The sequence below is a fragment of the Lepidochelys kempii genome, chromosome 1 (assembly GCF_965140265.1).
Source record: "Lepidochelys kempii isolate rLepKem1 chromosome 1, rLepKem1.hap2, whole genome shotgun sequence".
In the NCBI taxonomy this organism is placed as follows: Eukaryota; Metazoa; Chordata; order Testudines; family Cheloniidae; genus Lepidochelys; species Lepidochelys kempii.
The window spans coordinates 44,818,367-44,842,756 of record NC_133256.1 but is presented as its reverse complement, the minus strand read 5'-3'; the positions used below and the strand labels follow the sequence as shown (position 1 = coordinate 44,842,756).

General features: G+C 40.1%; 1 protein-coding gene across 7 annotated transcripts in view; it reads right to left on the bottom strand.

Annotated features, from left to right (window-relative positions):
* PAN3 (poly(A) specific ribonuclease subunit PAN3) overlaps window positions 1-24,390 on the bottom strand; it is a 120,379-nt gene that overhangs the window by 4,260 nt on the left and 91,729 nt on the right. For 4 of the 7 annotated variants that reach the window (XM_073340697.1, XM_073340709.1, XM_073340727.1 and 1 more), the window contains 9 exons: window positions 22,491-22,652; window positions 22,046-22,162; window positions 20,807-20,908; window positions 9,447-9,612; window positions 8,892-8,979; window positions 6,985-7,124; window positions 5,860-5,989; window positions 3,289-3,353; window positions 2,414-2,552 (listed from right to left, as the gene is read on the bottom strand). In XM_073340697.1, coding sequence (XP_073196798.1) covers window positions 2,414-2,552; window positions 3,289-3,353; window positions 5,860-5,989; window positions 6,985-7,124; window positions 8,892-8,979; window positions 9,447-9,612; window positions 20,807-20,908; window positions 22,046-22,162; window positions 22,491-22,652 — 1,109 coding nt within the window. Of the gene's footprint in view, window positions 1-2,413; window positions 2,553-3,288; window positions 3,354-5,859; window positions 5,990-6,259; window positions 6,481-6,984; window positions 7,125-8,891; window positions 8,980-9,446; window positions 9,613-20,806; window positions 20,909-22,045; window positions 22,163-22,490; window positions 22,653-24,390 lie in introns of those variants that run through there. The other 3 variants (XM_073340702.1, XM_073340719.1, XR_012158470.1) reach the window with 3 other exon arrangements.

Sequence of the window (24,390 nt, the reverse complement as noted above, 5' to 3'; positions counted from 1 at the left end):
TTTCCCAACCAACGTCTCAAGTTTTTCTTCTACCGATTAAACTAGCATTGAAGCAACATGGAAATAAACTAACATACATTCTCAACTGGCTTCCACACAGCTTGTGTCACTAATATTTTATGATATTTCTACCAGCAAGTGGTGTAGAAATCTCTAGGGGAACTTTATATTTTACAAAGAGTACACAATTTCTACACTGCAAAAGGTGTTCATTAATTTGTAACTTGCAGATTCTTTGCTAAGTACAATGGGTGCTGCTTTCTTTTGAAAATAGTTTAAGGGATCTTCAACATTTGTTTTATACCACAAACTCTTGTCCAAACACAGGCTTCACTGTCTGTATTACGGTATATAGAGCAACACTTTGGAAACATACCCCAGGGGATAATGGGGGTACTAGTAGATTTGTAGATAATATGGTAATGAGTGCTATGGAAACAGATAAATGTACTGTTATGCCTGATTGAATAGAGGAAAAGGAGAACTAGGTTAGCCACCGAGTTCTTGTTTAATTGGATGTTCTCAGGAGCAACACTGTAAGATAGAAAACATCTTGTAGAAAGAGGTGCAGCATACTGATCTGAACTCACAGCAATAAAAGCTAGAACCTCCCGAATTCTAGCCTCACTGTTGTGTGAGGCTTCAGGCAAACTAATGCAGAGAGACTGATTTGTTTTCTATTTCTGTAAAATGGGTATAATACTGCCTCCACCACCCCGCAACACTTCTCCTAGGGTGTTATTAGGATTAATTTTCAAAAAAAGAAACCAGTTTGAAGACAAAGAGTACCAACTGTAAGTGCAATGTAAGATCTTCTATCTATTGTTCAAGTGCTGTATACGCGTAATCTGAGGTATCCTACTGGATTTGAAACACTGCAGATCAATAACAAACAAAGCCATGCTATTGACCATGTACCTGACTACATGTGGCTTTCTTCCGCTGGTCCTTAGGTAAATAGGTGCACAGAAATGTCGCACTCGGATATAGAAGTTCCTTCCCCTTATGATACTTGAATAAGTCTGAATCTAACAATGACATTTCAAGAGCAAAGTATGAAAGCCAGATACCCCATTTTACTAGGATCCGTTTTCCAATATGCTGCTTTCTGAAGTTTAAGAATGCTTTTTTTAGAGTGCCTTTACTGCCAAGATATTGAGGTCCTTCAGCCCTAGATAGTGATTCTTTGCATTATGGGTCCACAACCCTAGAACTAACCATTTGTTTTGAGCATAAGCCACAAAAGTTTCTAGCACACAATATTCTGCAATATATTCTTTCCCCTGACTTACAGAATTACATCCCCCCAAAATTGCTGTAGCTCTTCACCTCCTGTTTGAGCATCAGCATACATGCCTTTAATTTTCACCTGGCCATTAGCACACACTCCCCCAATCTCCTTTATTTAGCCTCATAAATCCCTTTAAATCAGGATTTAAAGAGACTGACAAAACAAAATTAAAAGTAAAAGGAGATTAAGGAAATAATCCAGTGGCCAGATTAAGAGCCACCAATAATTTAGGGAGAAGTTTTGGCTGAAGTTAATTAGTAGTTGCTAGTATCTAAGGATCTGAGTATGGTCAAGCTTCTCTGGAAAAGAAAGGTGGTTTTGGATTGCTAAAGTTTGGTAAAACATCTGCAAAGTTGAAGTACAAGCTGCAGGGAAAAAGTAAGTCTGTTTCTTTTTTATTTCGTTTACGGAGCGGAACAGAAAGATATGCCTCTGCTGCCATTCATGAGAGTGCTCAACTAAAGTTTTGCCAGTGACGCAACTAAAATCTTAGAATACTGCAAGTGGCCTCTTTAAACCAATTATGCACCCTACTACTGCTGAGCTGCTCTGGGGGCTGGAAAGGACTCTGGCACAATTTAGACAAGCCATTGCGTCTATGTTACAGAAATCTCCCTGGGGTGCCCCTATGTGCCACAATGCTGCCTGGAATCCATGCAGCACTGCATGCTGTGGTACCCCTCCAGATACAACCCTGTCGCCCCCAGCCCTGCCCCGGCAAACCCCCAACAGCAGGGTGTGTGAGGGCATCTTCAGAAGACAGCCTTATTGAGGTCTTCCACTGTACCTGTGCCAGGAGAATCATACTCTAGGGGCTGATTACAGGACTTTTAGGGTCCCTCTCGGTTATCCTTTAGCATGACAAAAAGGGGCCACTGTACACCACTCTAATGAATTCCCAGTTTTAACATTAACATAGCAGTACTTCTAATTAAAATATCCATGAAAGGTTACATGCTAATTTACTGGATAATCTGTTCTCACACAGATTAGGAAAATATCAACTAAATCAACAGAATTAGTCTGTCAGTGACGCATCCATTTTCTTTCAACCATGGAATGTCACATGAGTGAAAGCTTCACCAAATCATTCTTTAAAGAAAGAACACAGATACAGGTTACCTTGTTAAGACATGAGATAATGTGACTGAGGTCAATCCAAGGAGTGCCCGCTTCTGTCACCTGATGGAAAAGATGATCCCGAAAGAGCTTCAGTAGATATCGATCTCCAGTTTCTGACCAAGTTGGGTCTTTCTGAAATCTGGTGCAAAACAAAGCTTCACATTAACAATCAAGGAGTTAAAAAGATATTTGCTCATTAACTCTTCAAGATAAATACTGTCTCATTATGTAGCGGAGCTTAGATAACCTACTACCAAGTAGTAGTGTTTTCTTCCTATCACAAAGATATAAGAAGCTTTATCCATAGTTCCTCAGCTAAAGTACCTGAAGTTAAATGTTTACTAAAAGCTTGCAGGAAAGGGATTGGGAGGAAAACCATCAAAGTTACCAGACGAATGCTAAAAACTAGTTATATTGTAACTCAAATCTGCAGTTACCTAACAGTTTATTTAAGTGATTTTGAAAATAGGCCAGTGAAAAGTACATTGTTTCATATTAGCAGACAGATAATCGGCACAAAACTATGCCTCATTCAAACTCTTCTGAAACACTTTACTATAATTACATATTGAGGTAAGCCATAGCCTTGTATATGTGCTCTCAAGCATAATAAACCTCAAATACAATATATATGCTAAATATATGGTAAAGAAACACAAATATATATGTTCAGATAGGAATATTTTTCTTTTCTTTAAGTTAAAATTCTGATTAAAATAGCCTAACTCATTGCCTCAAGGTGTTTTTACTTCTTACTTCTTCAGAGGCATAACTGGAGATAGGATTATTCAGATCATATCTGTGAGGGTAGAAATCTTGAATTATAAACTGGATTTTATATATTGTACTATGAAAAAAAGCATTGCATCTCTTACTCTGGCCTCTCATTGATTGTTCCCAATTTTGCTAGAAGCCTAAACAACCTTCCATTCTGCACCTCCTATAACACAAGAAATGTATGATTAGTTCAAAGTTGGGAAGAAACACAAAACTTAGACACGGGTGCACACAAAAGCCTCAATGCAGCAAAACTGATCTTGTGTAACAAAATTGCAAAGACCCATCAGATTAATTTTGATGAAGATGGTTTACATTTTCTAGAAATAGATTCATCAATACATTGCACTGCATACCCAAAGTCAGCGTTATTGATCTTTGTGCTTCATTTTCTTCCTTTGCAAATCTCCAGTCTGGCCAGCACCCAGGCCATGTTTCTGCCCCAGAAAGGGCTAGACTATCAGCTTCATTGCCTCATGGAACACCAATGCAGACTCCAGCTACCCCATTTGTTTAGGATACCAGAGGGTGGATACTTTAAAAAAGTATATTGGGTTTTAAGATGGAGCAGGAGCAGGGTCTAGACATCAGACGGAAGAGGAAAATGCTAAATTTCCTAGTTGCTTCATGCCCCTCTTATCTTGGTTACCTGGACATTCAATTTGGATTGTTTTGTTTTCTTCTCACTTTTTTTGTTTTTGCTGGCCACCATTAGTAAAAGGCGTTTGCTAATACTGGTAAATCAGATTGCAATCCAAATGCATAATAAGTATCAGATCCAAGACCACTTTAGACACAAAGCACATCTGTTCAAAAGGAAAGCTATAAACAAATGCGTATAACTAAAGGAGCTAAAATCCTGACACCATCCCAAACAAAGACAGCAACAAAATCAGCACAAAGTATAGAACCTCTGCAATTTGGGTTTTTTTTTTTTTAATGACACAGACAGCTGATAATCCATTTCACACACTGCTTTCCATCTCCATGTCAAGTCTGAGAGAAAAAAATTGTTCTGCCTGTATCCTAGTTTATAACACATTCTGAATACATGCATATTTTGTTTAAATAGAGGCTGTTCAAATCAGGCTTCCAGAAGGAAAAAAGATTCTAATAATGTGCCATTATAAAGCATCTCAAGACCTAGTTACTGCCATCCACACTCATGTGGCATAGCAGCTTACTCCACACACAGTGCCACTGATTTCAGTAGGATTACTCCTGAAGTAATTTACTACTCAACATGAGTAACGTTGGCAGAACTGGGTCCTAAATTTGGCAAATGAAGTCATCCTGTAATACATTAGTGTGACAGCTTGATTTGAAAGACAAGAAGAAAAGGGACAACAAGATTTATACTCCTCAGGCTCCTGGAATACTGCGGAGCAGTTTGTATTGCTCCTGTAACTGTATTAATTTCAGATTATGGAGTGGCAGTGCAGCCTCCTACTTTGTCCAGCTACAAGGTTTTGCATGCAGAATATATACATTAAAAAAATAATAATGCCTAACGACTACATAGCAACTTTTATCTGTAGATCTCAAAATGCTTTACACAGGTAGTCAGTTTTATTATCCCCATTTTACAGATGAGGAAACCAAAGCACAAAGAGGGAAGCACCCAGAAGGCCAGTGAGAGCCAGGAACAGAACCCAGATTTCCTGGTTCAGTGCTCTTTCCACTAGGCTATATGGTCACCTTTTAAAACCTCAGTATGGGCAATGGGATTAAGGGAAACAGGACATAAAGGCATGATTTAAGCCCTTAAAACCTTAATATCCCACTTTGACTGAAGATTTGAGTTATTCCATGTTTTGTCACATGAGAGGGAAGCAGCGAAAGCCTCCTACCATGTATCTTGGTCTGAATCTTGTTGGGGATTTGTAGTCAAAGTAGGAAGAGTCAAACCCTCTCTATAGCAGTATTATATAGTAACAGGAAAGTACACTTCTTCTGGAAGCTATATAACTTCCAGAAGATCTACTTAGCAATACATGTCTTGACTGAATTTGAACAGTATGAGCGACTGATTTAGTTGATGCGAGGGTGACAGCAGATAGCTCTATTTTTCATTTGTTTGAACAGGAGTTAATATGGGGTAAGGAGAAGAGTAATGGAATCTGAGGAATCAAACAAAGGTAGTATTTGTTTGTGCCTATTTCTAATACAAACTATTGAAAATGTTTTGATGTACTGCAGATCATATCTACTCAATCAGAAAAGCAATCTTCATTCTATAAGGTAAGGAGTTCAATGCACATAGAATGTCTTTTAGCTTCTCCTAAGCCTGTTGGTTCCGTAGAATGATGGTGCTTCCACTAAAACCCACGTTAAAATGCCACCATCATGCACTGACCACCTCTCAGAGAACTGGCCACCAGGCTTTTAGGTTTACAATCAGTTAGGGAGACCTCAAGCTCTGACTTGTTAAGACTATACAACCAGCACCCAGGTCAGTCAAATGCTTGGGCTGTCCCCAAAGACATCAGTAATTGAGGTATTTATTTCAATATTATTAGAATTTCTTATTTAGCACTAAATTCTAGTTCTCAAAAAGTCAATGACAAAACTCACCTAGAGCTCAACAAGAACAGGGTTCAACTTTATAAATTGTAGATCTACCCCCCGTAGGATACTTATGTTCAACCTTTTACCACTGAATGACTTACCTTTGCAAGGTCTTCCTCTATAACATCATTTCTCATTTGAGCAGCATCCAGTTGAGTATAGAATCGTGCACCAATCATAGGCATGATATCGTTTACACTGCGAAGCCTATTTTGGTCAGTCAGCAAATACCTACCAAAAAAACCAAACAGAGTAATTGAACACATCACATTTAAAGAGAGATGCCACCATATTGTTTTAACCAGATCCTATTTTCTGCTTCAAATGCTATTTTGAGCACTAAACATGCATCTGGCTCTGAAGCTGCCACTATGTCTTCTTATATAAATGTCAAGCAGCAGTACTGAAGCAGCAGAGAAAATGTTCTTTGTAACTTACCTATATGCTGTGTTTCCAGTCAATCACTGAGAGAAAGCACTCAGTATGCTAAAGAGTACTCACATGGCAGTGCAGAAGTAGATCAATGCCAGAAAGGGCAGGATTAAAAGTAGGAGATATATGCAGATTGTAAATTTTCAAGTGATGTTTTTTCAAATGAGGAGCAGGGGACAAATACTCCCATTTTTCTCTCTCTGACTGTAGGGGTGGGTGAGGAAAACAGTGACTACATTTATGAACACAAAAAAACAAATCCTATCTCTCTGGTCAGAAAGGCAGCAACCCTATTAATAAAAAAACGGACAGTTTCAGGAACTAAAGTGTGCCTGTAGTTTGTATAAAGAGGTAGAACACAAAAGTTAAGATCTTAATGCAAATCCAATTATTCATATGCTATTTCTGACTCTTGAAAGAAGATTTTATGATATTTTGGTCAGAACACCTTAAACACCACTTACTGAGGGAATATGGGAGTTCATATTTACTACATATACTGTAGAAAATATATAAAAAGTTGTCTCTGAATAGCAAGGGTAATAATGTATTTTGTTGGCCCTTTTAACCTACTAAGATGACAATTCAGTACCACTTTTTAATGCTGTTCTTTTAATTTGAAATGATCTTAGACACTGTACAGAATTTAACTCTTATTTGTGTCTGAAAATATGAACTATTCATTGGTACCTTCGGCTATATATTATCTTGCATTTGTGTTTTGCTACTAACAAATTTCCTTCAACTTAAAAAGCGGCAACAAAAATATGCTTCAATCCATACTATGAACTTACAAAATCAGATTCTTCAGATCAGAGGAATAGTTGATTGTCACCAGTTCCATAGCTTTCTGCAAATTTTCTCTCTGAATTCCCGACAAAGAATTGCAAGCCAACGCCAACACAACTTTTCCTAGTGAGATCAGATCTGCTTGCTAATAGAAAAAACAAACAACTTTACTATGGCACTTTTTAAAAGTACTTGCAATAGTTATTTTTTTTTTTTTTTTAAATGAGTATCTAAACTAAATGCTTTTAAAGCCCACACTATCAATAGAATTTTTCAAGATATGTTTAGTGTGCACAAAACAGAAGACTGTATTAGTAGCAACTGGTAGGAATTATATGCATCTTTATTAACACTTAACATTCAACTGCCTATTTCTATTTGCAATTTAAATTTTAACAAACGAAGAGTGCCAGGGCAGAATTCTCTCTCGAGAAGGGAAAGATCCTTTCTTGTGGAGATCAGAAGCTTTAGAAGAAGGAGGTGTCTTCTCTCTATCCACCCCCTTCCACATCCCACCCCAGCAGAGTGAATGAACTGGTGACAAATAGAACAATTCTGGTTACATCTTGGTCACATCTCCCTGCATTGTCCACAAGGGTCTAAAAGAAATGCCAGTCAGGCAACTCTTGCCTGCTAGCATCCTCAGGTTACTGGGCAATTAGTCATAAGTTGAAAGCAATGCTTATGTGTTGCAGGTCCACCAGACAAGGTTTTTTTGAAGAAAAGCTATAATCAGAATAAAAAGGGCTGAATAGATAATCAATTTTATTAGCCATTTCTTTTCTGCTGATTACAAAGAACATACAACAAGAGATATCCAGCTAAGAAGAAATAAGAAACAAGTTAATGTACACTGGTAAAGTAAATTGAGAGCGGTTTACTCTAACACGAACAGAAAGCTGCTACATTTCTGAGAAGTCTTGAGCTTTAGCCAGGCAGAAACCAGCTTATTCAAACTTCCCATTTATTACTATGTATGTATAAATAAGCAATTCTCTCAGTGACTAAGCTTGTTTAATGAAAACAAATTAAGTCCAATTTCCTACTGTGGTCTTACACTCCCAAAGCTGTCAGGAGATGAAAATGCTCTGAAGACAGTAGTCAGCAGCAAGGGGGAGTTAGGGAAAGTAACCCTCCAGAGAATTATGGCATAGCACTCATTGACTCTAAAGGGAGTCTTCCTAATGCAGGAAGTATGTGGAGTGTATAACTGTTGGAAATGGGAAGAGAAGTCATCCCACAGTGAGCCCATTTAAGGACGGGGGAGGGGAAAGAAGAGGCGAGTGAGTGCAAGTACAAATTTAAAAAAAAATTTGTTAAGCTATCTTGCTCTTAGATACACATTTACTTCTGAACTATTCTGGCTATAATAGCATGAAAATGGAAAGCAGAAACAAAAGTACAACTAAACCATTAACTGTTCATTGATCTCATTTTCTATTAAAACCATAAACGACACAAGCCCAATTCTGTAGCAGCTTCATGCGCACATCACATCCTAAATTTGTTTCCCAGTATTCACTCAAGTTTTCATACTAAATTTAAAAGATTTTTCCTTCTTTTAAAAAGGAATCTCATTTCCAACCAATTCTGATTTTTGTGGTTTTGCAAAGTAAGCTGCCCTATGCTTTGCTTGTTGTCAATATATAAGAGCTATCTTATTTCAGAAGTTTCAAGAGTAACAAAATGACAGCTCATATATACAAATCACAAATAAATTTAGACAGCTTTAGGAGGAAAAGATATGACAATACCAAAGATAGTTAAAATATATATACACTGAAGCCTAAAAATGTAAAATGTCTAGGCCTTAATGAAAATTAATGTTTCAAATGGAATTAAGTTTTTCCTGGTACATATTATCTAACAGAAATCAACCTATTATAAAGCAAGCATGGCACTATCATCCTACCTGAAACTGAGCCATTAGTGCCAGTGGATTATTCTGACTGTTATCGAATGTTAAAACATCAAAGACTCCAACACAATTCACTCGTAACCTTTGAAACAAACAGGAAATAGGGAAGAGATTTGGTAAGATTTTCTCTCTGTTGATTAGTTTTTTTCTGACATTTATCATATAAAAATACAGGGTAAGATTTCAAAAAAGTCATCTAAGCTCTCCTGCTGCCAATTAGCTTACTAAGAATTTTTTTTTTATTAAAACATATGCTGCAGCTGAAAGCTTTCTAGGTAAGAACTTAAATGGTTAGATCCACAAACATGCCTTCTGAAAACATCCAGTAAGCAGCACGCAAGATGTAAATTCTTCTAAACTTAGTTTAGTAAAACTTGATTTCGAGCATCAAACTTTTATCACGTCATTAGTCTTGGGCCAACACAAAACATTTTAGTCAAATTATTAGGTTGTTTCCCCATATCTGGAAGAGGAATGTAATTAAAAGCTATCGTTGCACACAGATCTTAATAGTCAACAATCTAATTTGAAAAGGCTGTTTTCCATTACCTTGTTTTGCCCGTTACTAGAATCTTTGTTGGATCCATAACTCGACATGCTAATCCTGCTGTATGAATGGTCCTCAACGCAGAGCTGAGCTGCACAATATATGCCCAAATAAGAGACTCTGGCAGTAACCCAGCATGCTGCCGGGGCAGAGGACCATCATGCTGACCTAAAAGCAAAATATTATAGTATCAATGAACAAACAAAACGCAGCCAACTTTAACTTCAAGGATCGTATGTAATATTTAAGTTAACGTATTTTGAAATGAAGAATTGACCAACGTACCTCACTTTCATTCTACTTTAAGGCTACGTCTACACTATGAACCAGAAGTGCGACTCCCAGCTTGCATACATGCTCCTTCTAGCTCACATCTGAGCTAGCCTGCTAACAGGAGGGGTGTAGGGGCTGTAGAATGGGCAGGGGCAGCACTGTAGCTGCCCAGAGTACAAATCCACGGTAACCCTGTGGGTACGTACCTGGAGCGGCGAGGCATGCTGCCGTCGCCCAGGCTACAGCAGCTCCACTACCCTTTTTGGCAGGCTAGTACAAGCACGCGTACAGCAGGCGGGCACCCCACTCCTTGGCTGCAGCACAGACGCGCGCGCTTACTTAAAAAGCGCCACCACCCTTTTAAATGGATAATTTTGAATGGTCAAAATAGATCTTCAAACCGGTGACAACTCCTCCAATAAGTACTGTAACTTTTGATTCAAATTCATGAGAATTAAGTCATTTTAAAAGTTAGGATGAAAATTCAGTGCGAAAAGGCAACAGGTTTAAAAAACTGACTGCTGCAGTCTGATTGCTGATGCAGCACGATACTCAAAAAGCAGAAACCAAAAACGTTCCAAAACAAAAGGCATATAACACAATAACTACTGCTTATCTGCAACTGGTACCATTTTATGCCATATAAAGAATAGAAAGGAGTATAATTTAACCCCTCCCCCAATCCCAGAGTGTACAGACAAGATAAACAAACAAGCTCATTTCAAATTTCATTCGGGAAATAAGAATGAAAGATTGTATTGTTCAACAGAATTGGAATGCTGAGCCTTATTACCCCAGATCATTTCTTTCATTGCGACTCAAATCACTAGTAATTCAGTCATTACTACAGTTCAGTGGGCCATGGAAAAGCAAACTGATTTCAATCCATTTCCAAATCATAGCCCAAAAGCCATGCTTCTAGAACAGCAAAATACACAGAGTGCAGATCTTAGTTGTTGATTTTAATGACTGACCTAAAATAATGACTAGAAATAGGGAGACTACAAAAAAAAAAAAAAAAAAAAATCAGAGGGGCGGGTTGTTAATAGTGAAGACACTCTGCAACTAAAAGATGTAGCTGTGTGTGCGGCTACGGTGGAAACAATGCTTCCAGAAAAGGAGTACTAGAACTAAATTTGACTAGGAAATCAAGTTTGCTCTTTTCAGATGTTTCATTGGTGTTTGTTTTGGGACTATCAGGGTCATCACTGTGGCTCCTCTTAGTAAGTCCCTGATTCAACAGTGCTCTTACATATGTGCCTCAATGCTGAGAAATTTACAAGTATCTTCATCCTTTTCCATATAAAATGTCAATTTGTTGGTTTTCCCCAGGAATGCGTCAACATTTCTGGGAAATTGCTCAAGACTGTAGTTAACAGCCACTGTTGAAAAGTAAAGCACATTGCTATAGATGATTCCAGATGAAATGTTACTGTTTGGGGGGTTGTGGGAAGGCCAGAGAGAGAGGAGAGGAATGTGTCTTGCTTTCATTTCTGTTAACATCTTTATCTTTAGTTCACTCTTGGTGGTGAAGGTTCCTTTGGTTCAGATTTTGAAGGACAAGACACTTCCTCTTCTAACCCACAGAACTCTGGCACACCACATGGAGGCTCCCAATGATTTAATTTTAGCTTTATTGCCCTGCTGATGAATCAGTATGTGAATAATCCTCCACAAACTTTACACCAGTAGTCTCGCTTTGCACACATTTTTAAAATATCCCCTCTTCATCATTCATATCTATCACTGTTTCATGTCAGGGTGACAGGACGTTTGTTGCCTTATTGGGCAAGGCTCTGTCACTCACACCTGCACTTTATTTCATTATATACTCGTTTAGATACGGTGAACTGCAGCAGATGCGATATGCATATGCATTTGGCTGTGCTTTTCCTTTGCATATAACAAAAATTACATTTGATTCTAGTGTTTGTTTATTAAACAGATGTAATAGTCACTGTCTTAAAGGGACAAGACAGTGACTATTACATCTGTTTAATAAACAAACACTAGAATCAAATGTAATTTTTGTTATATGCAAAGGAAAAGCACAGCCAAATGTTTATCTTCTTGGAAAACTGCAATTATTTGCATCACTGTAGCACTTAGGAGCCGTAGACATAGGCCAGAAATCCATTGTGTGAGGCTCTGTACAGAAACAAAACAGTCCCTGCCCCAAGGGGCTTACAATCTAAGTATCACAGTGGGAGCAATATTTGCCTTTTGATACAGAAAACACTAATGAAAGAGTGCTCAACATATGCTGAGAAGGTAAAAAAGATCAAGGAGTGATTACTCAACTAAAATACCAAACTTTATTTCTGCACTAGAAAGCTGGAGTTTTCTGTGCCAGTTAGCGACTTAAGCAGTTACTGATCTGATATGCACTTTTGGGGAGGGAGGGGCGGGGGGGAGGGGGGAAGGGGAGAGCAGGGTGTCAGACAGATCTAAAGTAGCTCAAGACAAACTCTCAATGTTAAACTGATCACTCAGACTGTTTACAGCAATCATCTCTCCTTCCCCAATAAGACAGACTACAGAGAAAATAGCACAAAATGTTATTGAGTATTTAGTTTTAGTCTATGTTAGCCCTGGTCTACGCTGGGGTGGGGGGAGAAATCGAACTAAGTTACGCAACTTCAGCTACATGAATAACATAGTTGAAGTCGACGTACTTAGATCGACTTACCGTGGTGTCTTCACCACCGTGAGTCGACTGCTGCCGCTACCCCATCAACTCTGTCTGTGCCTCTCGCGGCGCTGGAGTACAGAAGTCGACAGGAGAGCGCTCAGGGATCGATTTATCGCATCTAGACTAGACGCAATAAATCGATCCCCGCTGGATCGATCGCTGCCTGCCGATCCGGCAGGTAGTGAAGACATACCCTTAGAATACTGTGAGAAATAAAGATTCATAGCTACGACAAACAAAACATTAATATAAATGAATGCAATGCAAATCAGTTGAAACACTCAGACTCCTGGCATATTCCCTCATTAGTAGTATTACGGTAGTAACACAATCGAGGATCAGAATCTTGTTGAATTTGAACTGTAAATGCATGCACTAAGGAAGACAGTCCCTGCACCAGAATGCTCAAGCTACAGGACAGACAGTCTACATTTCCACTGCCGAGTTAATCTGGTCTCGTATGAGTGTTTCTAGCCCAGCCTCCTACGCCACAAAAACCTCTGACCCAAGTTTGGAGGTGCTTTCAACCCATGCTAGCTGGCTTTTCTGGGGCTATAAGATAAAGACAGAGTGCTGCTTTCACTTGGGCTGGTAACCTGCCCACTTTGCTGTCATGACACAGACTAGCCCACTCAAGTGCTGACAGTCTTCCAATGCTTTCCCACAATTCCCTCCATGTGCAGAGAAAGACGGACACGTTGTCCCACAATGCACTGCAAAAGAATCAGAGCAGTTTAGCTTTCTGCAGTGCTAAGAATGATGGGATGTGTCTCCAGAAGTCCTAGCAACTCACACGAATGTGACACACTGGCAGACTAGGTCCCAGCTCATGCCAAGGCCCCAAGCCTCACTAAACACTTACAAATGCATAGCTGGAAACCAGTCTTGCTTACCTATGTGTTAGCATTATCAAAATATATTTTAGATGTTAAGTTGATAAGAATGTGTTTAGACTTTTATAAAATGCTTGTTGGATGCTGCATATATTGATCTCACTTATAATCTCTAGAGCTCATGGCAGTGGTCCCCAAACTGTGGGGTGCACACCCCCTGGGGGAGTGGAGGAACAGTTGGAGAAGAGTGTGACAGGGCCCGGGCCAGCCTCCATGTGGGGCAGGGATAGAGCGACACACTTCCAGCTCTGCTCTGGTCCCAGACCAGCTCTGCCTTCAACCCCATTCAGCCTCCAGGCCTGCTCCGCCTGCATGTCAGATCCGCCCCCAACCTCATTCCACCCCGAACCCCAGCCCAGTTCTGGCCTCATTCCTTCTCCGCCCCCAGCCCAGCTTCACCTCTAGCCCCAGCTCCTTTCCCAACCACAGTTCCATCCCCAGCTCTGCCTTCAGTCCAAGCGCTGCCGCTGAAGAAGCCTTGACTGTGTAGTAGTGGAGGGGGTCATGGACAGACAACGTTAATGGTACGGGGGTGGGGGAAGCACAACTGGAAAAGTTTGCTCACCACTGGCCCACAGTGAAAAGTTACTTTGAATTGTAAACCTCTGTAATTGTGTAATTCACCAAACAGGAAAAGAAGCACTAATTAAAGGGCTTGTTAAAGTAACTAATTAAAGTAGAATCATAGAATATCAGGGTTGGAAGGGACCCCAGAAGGTCATCTAGTCCAACCCCCTGCTCGAAGCAGGACCAATTCCCAGTTAAATCATCCCAGCCAGGGCTTTGTCAAGCCTGACCTTAAAAACCTCTAAGGAAGGAGATTCTACCACCTCCCTAGGTAACGCATTCCAGTGTTTCACCACCCTCTTAGTGAAAAAGTTTTTCCTAATATCCAACCTAAACCTCCCCCACTGCAACTTGAGACCATTACTCCTCGTTCTGTCATCTGCTACCATTGAGAACAGTCTAGAGCCATCCTCTTTGGAACCCCCTTTCAGGTAGTTGAAAGCAGCTATCAAATCCCCCCTCATTCTTCTCTTCTGCAGGCTAAACAATCCCAGCTCCCCCAGCCTCTCCTCATAACTCATGTGTTCCAGTCCCCTAATCATTTTTGTTGCCCTTCGCTGGACTCTCTCCAATTTATCCACATCCTTCTTGAAGTGTGGGGCCCAAAACTGGACACAGTACTCCAGATGAGGCCTCACCAATGTCGAATAGAGGGGAACGATCACGTCCCTCGATCTGCTCGCTATGCCCTTACTTATACATCCCAAAATGCCATTGGCCTTCTTGGCAACAAGGGCACAAGTAAAGGGCTTGTTCTGTGTACAAGATGGCCCACAGAAGGCAAATGAGATATTGGGTAGCACTGAAAGAAAGAGTCCCTGTTGATGCATTCCTAACTCCTTCCAGGAAGGGGAGACCTACACATAAACTCATCCCATCAGTTTGGACTCTGGTGTGGAGAGGATTAAAATCCTTGACAAGGAGAAACTGAATCTCTCTTATGCTGTTTGGACTCTTACCAGGGCTGGAGCAAAGAAACAAAAAGTAGAGATTCTCAGGGTTAACCTGGGTTAGTCTAAAAAGACATTCAGTGGATGGACTACTCCATCTCTGTCACCTTTTGGAACCACAGACTGACTCTTTTGTGCTTGTATGTTGCCTGCTTTAACCTGTATATAACTCTTCTTTTTCCTCGTTAATAAATCCTTAGTTAGTTTACTATAGGATTGGCTACCAGCATTGCTTTTGGTGTGAGATCTAAAGTACAAATTGATCCGGGGTAAGTGACTGGTCTCTTGGGACTGGGGGCAACCTGAATATTTTATGATTTTTGGTGCAAGTGACCATTTATCACTAAGTTCTGCTTGCTTGGATGGCAAGATAGATCGAAATGCCCAAGGGAACTGTCTGGAACTCCATGGTAAGACTGTTACAGTGATTCAGGAGTTCATATTTGTTACCTGTTTGGTGAAATCTAATTATAGAATATACCACCAGTTTGGGGTGCCTTTTTGACAGTCTGCCCTGAGGCTGGCATGCACAGTTGTTAACCACTCCAGAAAGCATGACAGAGTGCAACCCCAGTCTGTATGATGTTGAGTAGATGCACCCGATTATGGCTTTGCAGTGCGGTCACTCGCATCTGAGCTAGGCCAGCCCAGGTGACCTAAGTGGTGATCACTTGAGTAAACAGAGCTAAGCACTTTTCCAGAAAGTTGATAATAGTGGGATAAAACTCATGAGGAGCAGGTCAAAAAAATTCCAAAAAATGATCAAACCGAATGGACGCAAACAGAAAAGCTTTATACCAAGGGCAGGGAGTTCCACAGAGGTCCAACACCCGGTAATGAAAAGGTGTGCCTATGTCACTACATCCTGCAGTAAAACACAAAAGACTAGAATCAACAACTGTAGCAGGCAAAATTTTAGATTACATCCCCTCTCTACAGAGCAAACACCAGAAAAGAATTAACCTATTCCTGGTATTCTGCAACATAATTCCACTGTCATCTTTCACAAGGCCACGACCTAAAAGACTTCAGCACGTCATGAATGACTGAAGAGATTAGAAATATTTTCAGGATGACAATTCTTACATAAGCGAGCCATTTCTTGTTATAAGTAAAAGCCCATCCTCCTAGTTTTATAATTCTGCGCTATGAGGATGTCAGTGGAACAAACTTTAAAGTAAACCCTTGATCAAGAGCAATATGCTCCCCATCAGACAACGGAAGTGGTCCCACTGCCAGAAGGGTCCCCCACATGCAAGTAAATGTAGCTGTGACTCAGGAACATTGTCTTGGATGCATGCTAATGAAACGTGAGCTAAATTGATTTTGGATTAGAGAAAAACTTCAGACAATCAGAAGTCACCGGATCATATTCTAGCCTGCCAAGATTATGCTCTTTTTAAATTCAATGCTTACTCTTTGTCAATAGATGCTCCTTGATCTTATTTAACTAGTTGTTTGAGAGAGGTACTACAATTCACAGCTTGAACAGGGACAATAAAAACCAAGTTCTCCCTTACTGTGAGGATGATGCACCTTCTGCCTATATACAAAGGCCCTGTTGCCAGAGGAGGCTCTACCAATTTTGCTGCCCCAAGCAGTAGCTGCCGAATTGCCACCGCGCCCGGAAGAGAGGCGGAGCTGCTGCCCAAAAGCCTCCGCGGTGGAGCTGCCGCCGAATTGCCGCTGCGGGACACGGACTGCAGCCCCATTCTCAATGCCACCCCAAGCACCTGCTTGGAAAGCTGGTGCCTGGAGCCGGCCCTGCCTGTTGCACCCATTCTTCTCCCTTCCCTCCCCCACAAGCTGCGCCTACATTCCATAGTACTGTGGTATGGATTTTCTGCAGCAGTTTAATTTAAATTTTAAAAAAAGTGAGTTTTTCAACAAATCCAATATGAAAGTACAATGAATACAGTAGACCCTCTGCAACTGGTTATTGAATTCAGTTATTTTTACACTGTCAATCAATATACTGCAGAATTTTTGTACTGTTAATGAATAACTGCATTTCACAAAAGTTGTTAGGGATACGGAGGTTTCAGGAGAGAGTTGGGACTTCTAACTCCTGGGCAGTCACAAAGGCAGTTTTGGATCGCGAAACAATCTAGTCAGCTAGATATTTCTGCTAAACAATCAGCAGCAGTGAAATAGTTAGTTTCCATTTAGAGTGCTTTCTTTAGATTTCAGTATCAACTTGCTATTGCGATAAAGGTGCAGTTTATACCTCTCAGAGCTATTTGTTTCTGCCTGTTTGTTGATACAGGAAGGCTATATTCACATCAACTTATAATGTTCATGTTTTCAAGGTCCTCAGTTGTGAGGACTAGAAACAGTTTAAAGTAGACTATATTCTGGAGAACGATTCTGAGGCAGGGATGGAAAAGATGGATTCAGTTCCAAATTATGTTCTTATGGCGTAAACAGATTCCTGCCTATACGTCAAAAAGGGGCTTGTGTGTCTTTGCTGAAAAACGGCTGTATTCAGAAAAGTAATCTGTAGCACTGAAAACTAATGTTCAGAGCCTTTGAGGGGTTTGTTAATAAGCATGGATAACACAGAACTTTTTAATGCATTGATTGGAAGATGTATATAGAAGGCTTGCTTGTCTTCGGTCCCCCCCTCCCCAAACTAAAGTAGTATTGATCTAGGAAATCGATTTTAAAGAAATGCCATCCAATGCTGCCAAAAAAAATTATTTCTAATATTGCTGGTGTTTACTTTAGCAAATTATTTAAAATATGTACAATTTTTGTGTAGTTTTTTATAACAATCTGATACTTAATTTCTATTAATTGATTATAATTCATTCAGGCAGAGTAACAGTTTAAGGTACTTTTGAGGCCAGGTTTCTACAGTAAGAGGAGTTTCAGCTGGTGTAAAAAGAGATGTGACACATTGTCATGTCTTGTAATATTTCAATACATTAAGTAATATCACTAATAAAAAAAGAAAAAAATGCTCTACCAGAAACTCCAGAACAATAACTATCTCATGGAAAGATGACAAATTCCCTTCTTGGGAATAAAAATTGATAGACAAAACAAGCAGCAAGATTCAAAGAAACTGGAATTGTACAAATAAATGGATTCTAAACAAACAGAATGCTTTGTCTGTTGAAAAACGTACATGCTTCATCCTTAAATCTTATCCACATTGTAAAATACATCAAAAACAACATTGGATTATCACAGTATACTACCAGAAACTGAAGATATTTTATGGAATAAAAGACAGTACAGGGAAATTTTTTTAAAAAAATTAGGAAATAAAGTACAGGTGTTCAGTACAAAAATAAACCATCGTTGTTAGGGCCCCCCCCCCCACCTGTAATGAGAAAGCTTTATACCACATCCCTTCCAAAAAATTCTGGAACAGTATTTGCAGATGACATAGCAAAATAAAAAAAGACTGACCACACTGACACCAGAAAGTGACATGTGAAACAGCTATGTAACCACAATTCTTTTCATTTAACTGTCAAAAACTAGCTTTGCTAACTGATAAGACCGAGACAAATAAGGTTGCATACCTGAAACCAAATTCTCTTAATTCACTATTTCCACAGATTCACACCAAGTTGTATGTCACTCTGTAGGGATTCTAAACCTTTAAAAGTAATAGCACCATTCAGGGCCTCATACTGCAGCGTGTTCTTTGGGAATTTATAGAAAGGAAATCTCTTCTTCCATATATCCCCTGCTTCTCTTGGGAGTCTCTTCCAGGCAGGCAGACAGCCAAGAAACTCTAATGAGGGGTGGGCAAGGAATCTGTGAAGGTAGTCAAGCCTGGGAATTCAAATTATAGGCACACAATCTTATTTTCTCTCTCAATTTGCTCATTGATGCCCACTCTTGTAGACTAGAAAGCAGTAGGTAACTCAAAGATGGACCAGAAGAAATATCTGAAGGAATGCCCTGGCAAAAATGGCCATCTGACTAGCCTCATCTAAACACCACCATGCAAAAGCTGGAACAGACTTTGAAGCGGCTGTTCTGCAGAGTTCAATAGTAAGGACTAGATGCTGCAGGTACTGAAAGCTGCTCTAGCTGTGGTGGAATTACTTTAAATACCTTCCTGAAAAACAACTTTAGTTTTGTTATAACAATATTCTACTTAATTGTACAGAACACCTAGTTTCTGTTTAAAAAAAGAAACAGAGCCCCCTTCTTGTTTCAAGAGTATCACCCATAGCTATGTCTTATCTATGGTGTACGATACTCTGAGAGAAGTAGATGATGGAAAGAAAACATGAGAAAGATAGATTGAAATGTTAATAGAAAAAATACATGTGGGAGACATTCAGAAATTCAGTCCTACTCTGAAAAGTGACTAAAATAGCAGTAGTTCCATGTTTATTCTCTCTCACTAATTCCATATTAAGTTCATTTGGTTTAGGACTGCTCTTTTTCTTAACTGCTAGGCCTGGAAACTTATCATGGAATCCGAAAATCAAGAGGAGTTCTTTCCCTTTGGCACATCACCATCAGTCATGATGATTCTGCAAATCAAGTTTTAATTTCATACCTGAGAACTATATGAAAAGATAATGGGGACTATTTGGTGATCATTTTGAATTGCATCTTTTAAAGGCTTGCAACTTTCATACACTGAAGATCCACTAGGTCCTGATTTAAACAACTAAGTCAAATTTAAATAGAAACATTTAAAATAAACTAACAAGTCCAAAACTAGTGGTTCCAGTTTCAACAGGCAGATGTAAGAAGAGCAGGCTTGGGAAGAGTCTGTGGGTCTATTTACAGAATTGCTCTCAGAGCCAATTAGTGGCCACTTTGAGCTATGAAATCCCTAACCACTGATTTCTTTTCTAAAAAGTAACAGATTCTATGGCACAGCTTGCAGTTCTCAGAACGTGGATCTGTAGATACAGTATGAAGGAAAAAATATATCTAGGAATATTAAATGTGCAGAGATTTTAAATTGGTTTCCTGTTCTTACTAACTCTAGCTTTAACATTTGTATGGTGCTTTGAAAAGGTATTACCTAATTAGCCTTCATAACACCTTTGTGAGCAAGTAAGAATCCCCATTTTACCAAGGGGGACCTCTCAAATTACAGAGACTAAGGGGGAGATTTTCAAAGACACAAATTGCACAATGACTGTAGATGGTAGTTAAGCACCTGTTATTTGTGCTTTGAAAATCCCACTGGTAAGTAACTTGCCAAATACCACCCAATAATAGAGCTGGGATTAGAGCTCAGGAGAGCTGATTCCCAGTCACATGTACAATCTCGTAGACCATACTGCCAAAAAGTTGTTGTGGCCTACAGTTGCCAACTTTCACGCAGTAAAGCAGCACCCAACTTTCACAATAAGCCAAAAACCAAGCTAATCCCATTTCAAAAACAAGGCCAAAACAAGCCAATCCCTAAGAACCCCAACATTCTACGTGACTAGATCCTCCCTGGCGTGCAGTCTGGGACTGTGATGGCCTGCTGTGCACCCCTGACTCTCTCCCCCCCCCGGCCCCTACTTGCCAGGAGCCGATTTAAAAAAAAAAAAAAAAAAAAAGGGCAACAAGCAGCAAGCTACTAGCCAACAAGCAACTCACAAGCCAATTAGGCCAAAAACAAGCCCAATTTCTGCGTATTTTTTTGCAGGTTTGGCATGTCTGTTGTAGCCCCCTTACTCAAGTTTCTTGTGCATTTTCTTCCATTTTTGCTGATGTAAAGTCAGAAGTTGTATGAAATTAGGAAAATAATCATTGCTCAACTGGTTCAGTCTATTATTTAAAATACTTCCCATGCATTTATTTTCATATAACACCTACAGGGTGCTAGGAACTTTACAAATAAACTAGGAAAAGAGAGGTAAAGACCATTGTCCTGTGGTACTTACAATATACCTAATATCTGACTAACTGAAAAATTATTAAGCTGAACTTACCTATTTCTCTGCCCAACTAACTTTACACCTCAGATATCTGAAATAATTTCTAAAGTGAGTTGAATGCATTTTCCTTACCCCATTTCCTTTTAGTGAAATAGCCATCAGCACTAGGGTCATTAAAGTGTCTGCTCATCATAGTCTCTCCTCCAGCATGAAAATCGTATGCAAACACAAGAGCTTAAAAATAAAAAGATGTGCAAGTGACAACAATTATTAACTCTAATACAGGGTTTCTCAGCCCATAGCTCACGACCCAAAAGCGGGTTGCCAGAATGCATCAAAAGGTTGTGGGGCTGGCTGAACTCAGCTCCACACTCCGAATGTTGTGATCTGGTGCACAGAGTTGCTCAAGTTTGCCCTAGTTGCCCCTCCCCCATCCCTGACGATGGGGGGCCAGCAAGGCCAAATTTGAATGTGTGATAGCTGCGATTCCGTGCGCCAGGTCACAATGCCACTCGCACAAATTTGTCCCAGCTGGCCCCTCACTAGGGGAGACAGGCCAAACCTAAGAGGTGCTGTAGGTCCAGAAATCTTAATGCCCGGAGTAGACAGCTGAGCCCAGGCAGCTCTGCGAGACAGTAGCTGTGAGGGAGCGGTAGGGGTCACATTCTCTGGTAACTACTGGCCACTTGATGTACTCCCCCTCCCCACTGGAAGGTGTACTGCCTGTCTTCCATTCCCCATCCTGGGCTGCCTGATGTACCCCTCCTTCCACAACCAGACGAATACCCCCATCATATCACCCACCAGGGCCACCAGCTACCCAGCACTTCCCCGACTGCACCACCAGCCCCTTCTGCCCCCAACTCCTTCCCACAGATTGCCACTTTATCCCAAAGATGACAAATCCCCACTCCACCCTTTTACCCTCTGCCCCACAAGGGCCATGTGTGGGGAATGTGTCCCCGGGCCCCACTATGCTCATATCCTCACTCAGTCCACCATTGCACCCACACCCATCTGCCCCTCCAACTCCTTCTCCAGCACCTCCGAACCTGCAAACCCTTCTTCACTACACCCCCAAGTCCCCAAATCCCCCTCCCACCCTGTGTCCTCTGATACCATAGGTTTGGAGGAGCTGTTTTTTGGCGGTGTCAGCTCACTGCCACTCCTCCAATTCCATTGCGGAGCATCTGGAATCTTAGCTCTGAATTCCCACTCCCACCAGTGGAAGTGGGGATGTCATTGCGTCTTGGGAGATCTCTGTGTCATGACAGGCCAAAGTTTATAAATGGGTCCTCAACCCAAAAAGGTGAGAAGCACTGCCCTAATACCCTCAAAATTACCTCAACAGTTTAATTCCTGGAAACTTACAATGTTCTCCAAATGCTTTAGTGGTAAACACTTCACGCAGAGTTACAATATTTGAGTGTTGAATTTTTTTCCACATGTCAACCAATACCATGCACTTTGTGTTAACAAGACGGAAACCTGAGAAGAGAATAAAAACCCACACAGTTTAATTACGTTTATTCAGTGATTTTAGGCTCCATTAGATTTGTTTAAAAAAACGTTGGTATCTGTTCTGAAAGTACTGAGCTGCCACCAACAGAGGCACACCAATATAAAACTTTGCTTGCTCATTTCCAACACTATGGACTGTTATCTAGGCCAAACTTTGCTCTCTTATTCCAACAGAATGATTCATTTCAAAGCCAATTTAAGATTTATGCGTAGTATTATAGAAGTGCAAATGTTTTAGGCTTAAATATAGGTAGCATTGACGTTTAAAAAGATGACAACTTATGATTTCCCTCACCATGTATCCTCCGAAGGCAATATGGCAGATCATCTTTGCTATTTACAGCTTTGTAGCATGATGTAATGTACCCAAAGTTGCTTGTTTTCTGTATCCGATTGGGTGGTGGCAGTGGTTCTAAAGGGAAAAGGCTGTGGTAGCTGTCAACTTCTGTAGGGACTGCTAAAGCAGTTTATAGAAATATATTAGACACTAATTGCATTTGTAAAATCAATATTACAGTAGTAAAGAAAATTTGACTATTAAGATGTCAAACAATACTTTGTGCTGTGTCTGAGATACATGCAACAAAAAAAGTAAAAATTCATAATTCTATCTTTGGCACAAATATGGTTTCTTGTGAGATATTTTTGGATAACAGATATATCTGCTTTCTGAAAAATAATCTTGCCATACTAAAAGTAAACAAGAGAAGTAAAAGCCCTGTGTGCCATGAAGTATCAGCGTCATTCTAATATTAAACCAATTCATCCATAAATAGTGGGGAGCAGTACATTGGTAGCTGCCCAACAAATTGTTATCTTTTGGTCTGCCTCGAAAATTTACTCTTTCTTGCAGCTACTGAGGATGAAGATATGAAGGGACATGGATAATCCCCAATACCACACAAGCCTTGTGAATATGAAGCCCCGAGTCAACTCTTGACTTCTGTTATGACAGCAGCAGAGAACAGCAAAGACAGACACTGTCAGTGTTCAGAATGAATACACTATTTTATTTGGAGAGTGAGGGGAACAGGACAGATAATAAGACATCTAAGAGGACAGTCCAGACTAGGAAGCTAGACTGTGTTTTATAGTGCATCATTTAAAGTGCTAACACTTGTATTTTAGTCCCAACTTTGCACCTAGACAGGACAAACTGCATAAAAACCATGTTAGCTGACTGCGGTCAACAATAGGTTCTCCAAAAGACTGACCATGATGAGCAACTGCATTTTTAAACACAACTTCCCCAATCTACACTAGGTGCAAAATCTGTCTAAAATCATGTTAACTAGCATTTTAAAACACAATCTATCTTACCAGTCGAGAGTGTCTTGTAAAAACAAAGTCTTCTAAACATAAACCCACATTTACCAAGGCTTGTCTACATGGAGACTTAGTGAGTGGCAAGCCAGGGTGTGAACATTTAGCATATGAGCCTGCTGAGCACTAAGTGGCCATGTGGACCCTTCTATTGTGCACTAAAAGTTCTGAAGTGAGCTTTGACATACACTTGTTTCAAATGGCATATGTCAAAATGCACTATGAAACTTTAGAGTGCAGTAGCAAGGTCCAAACATGCAGTTAGCGTGGGGCAGGCTAATATGCTCTAGATTTACACCCTGGCTTGCTGGGTCTCCATGCAGATAAGGCCTAACTAGTAAAGGCACTGAGTTTAAACAAGGTTTTACTCCCTCAACTCATTTTCCCTTGTTTAAATCATTTAGTGAAGTCAATCCTGTATTTATACACGCAGCAAAAAAAGGACAAGACAACAGATTGATGGACTTCGCAAGCACTGAGGACCATTAGTATCAAGCAGACGCTGGGGGAGGGGATGCTAGGGAGAAAGTTCTCATTAAAAAGCAAATACCTTTGAGCAGTAACAAATACTGTGGATGTTGTTTGAATGCCTTTATTTAGGAAGAATTTCTCAAAAGTACAAAAAGTTCCTCTAAAGTATCACAATAAATGCTTATTACTAAACCTGTGGAATTTTACTTGTTTTTCCTCATTAAAATACTTCCTTGGTCTGATTTTATACAGATAAGCTTCTAGAACAGTTCCCCTATTTCTTGGTAGTGAAGTGGCACCCTAAATATTCCTTCATCCAATGCCTGTCAGGATATTTTAATAACAAGGAAAGGACTGCTGAAGAACCCCTCCCGTTAGCATAGGTAGTGTCTAAACTGAAG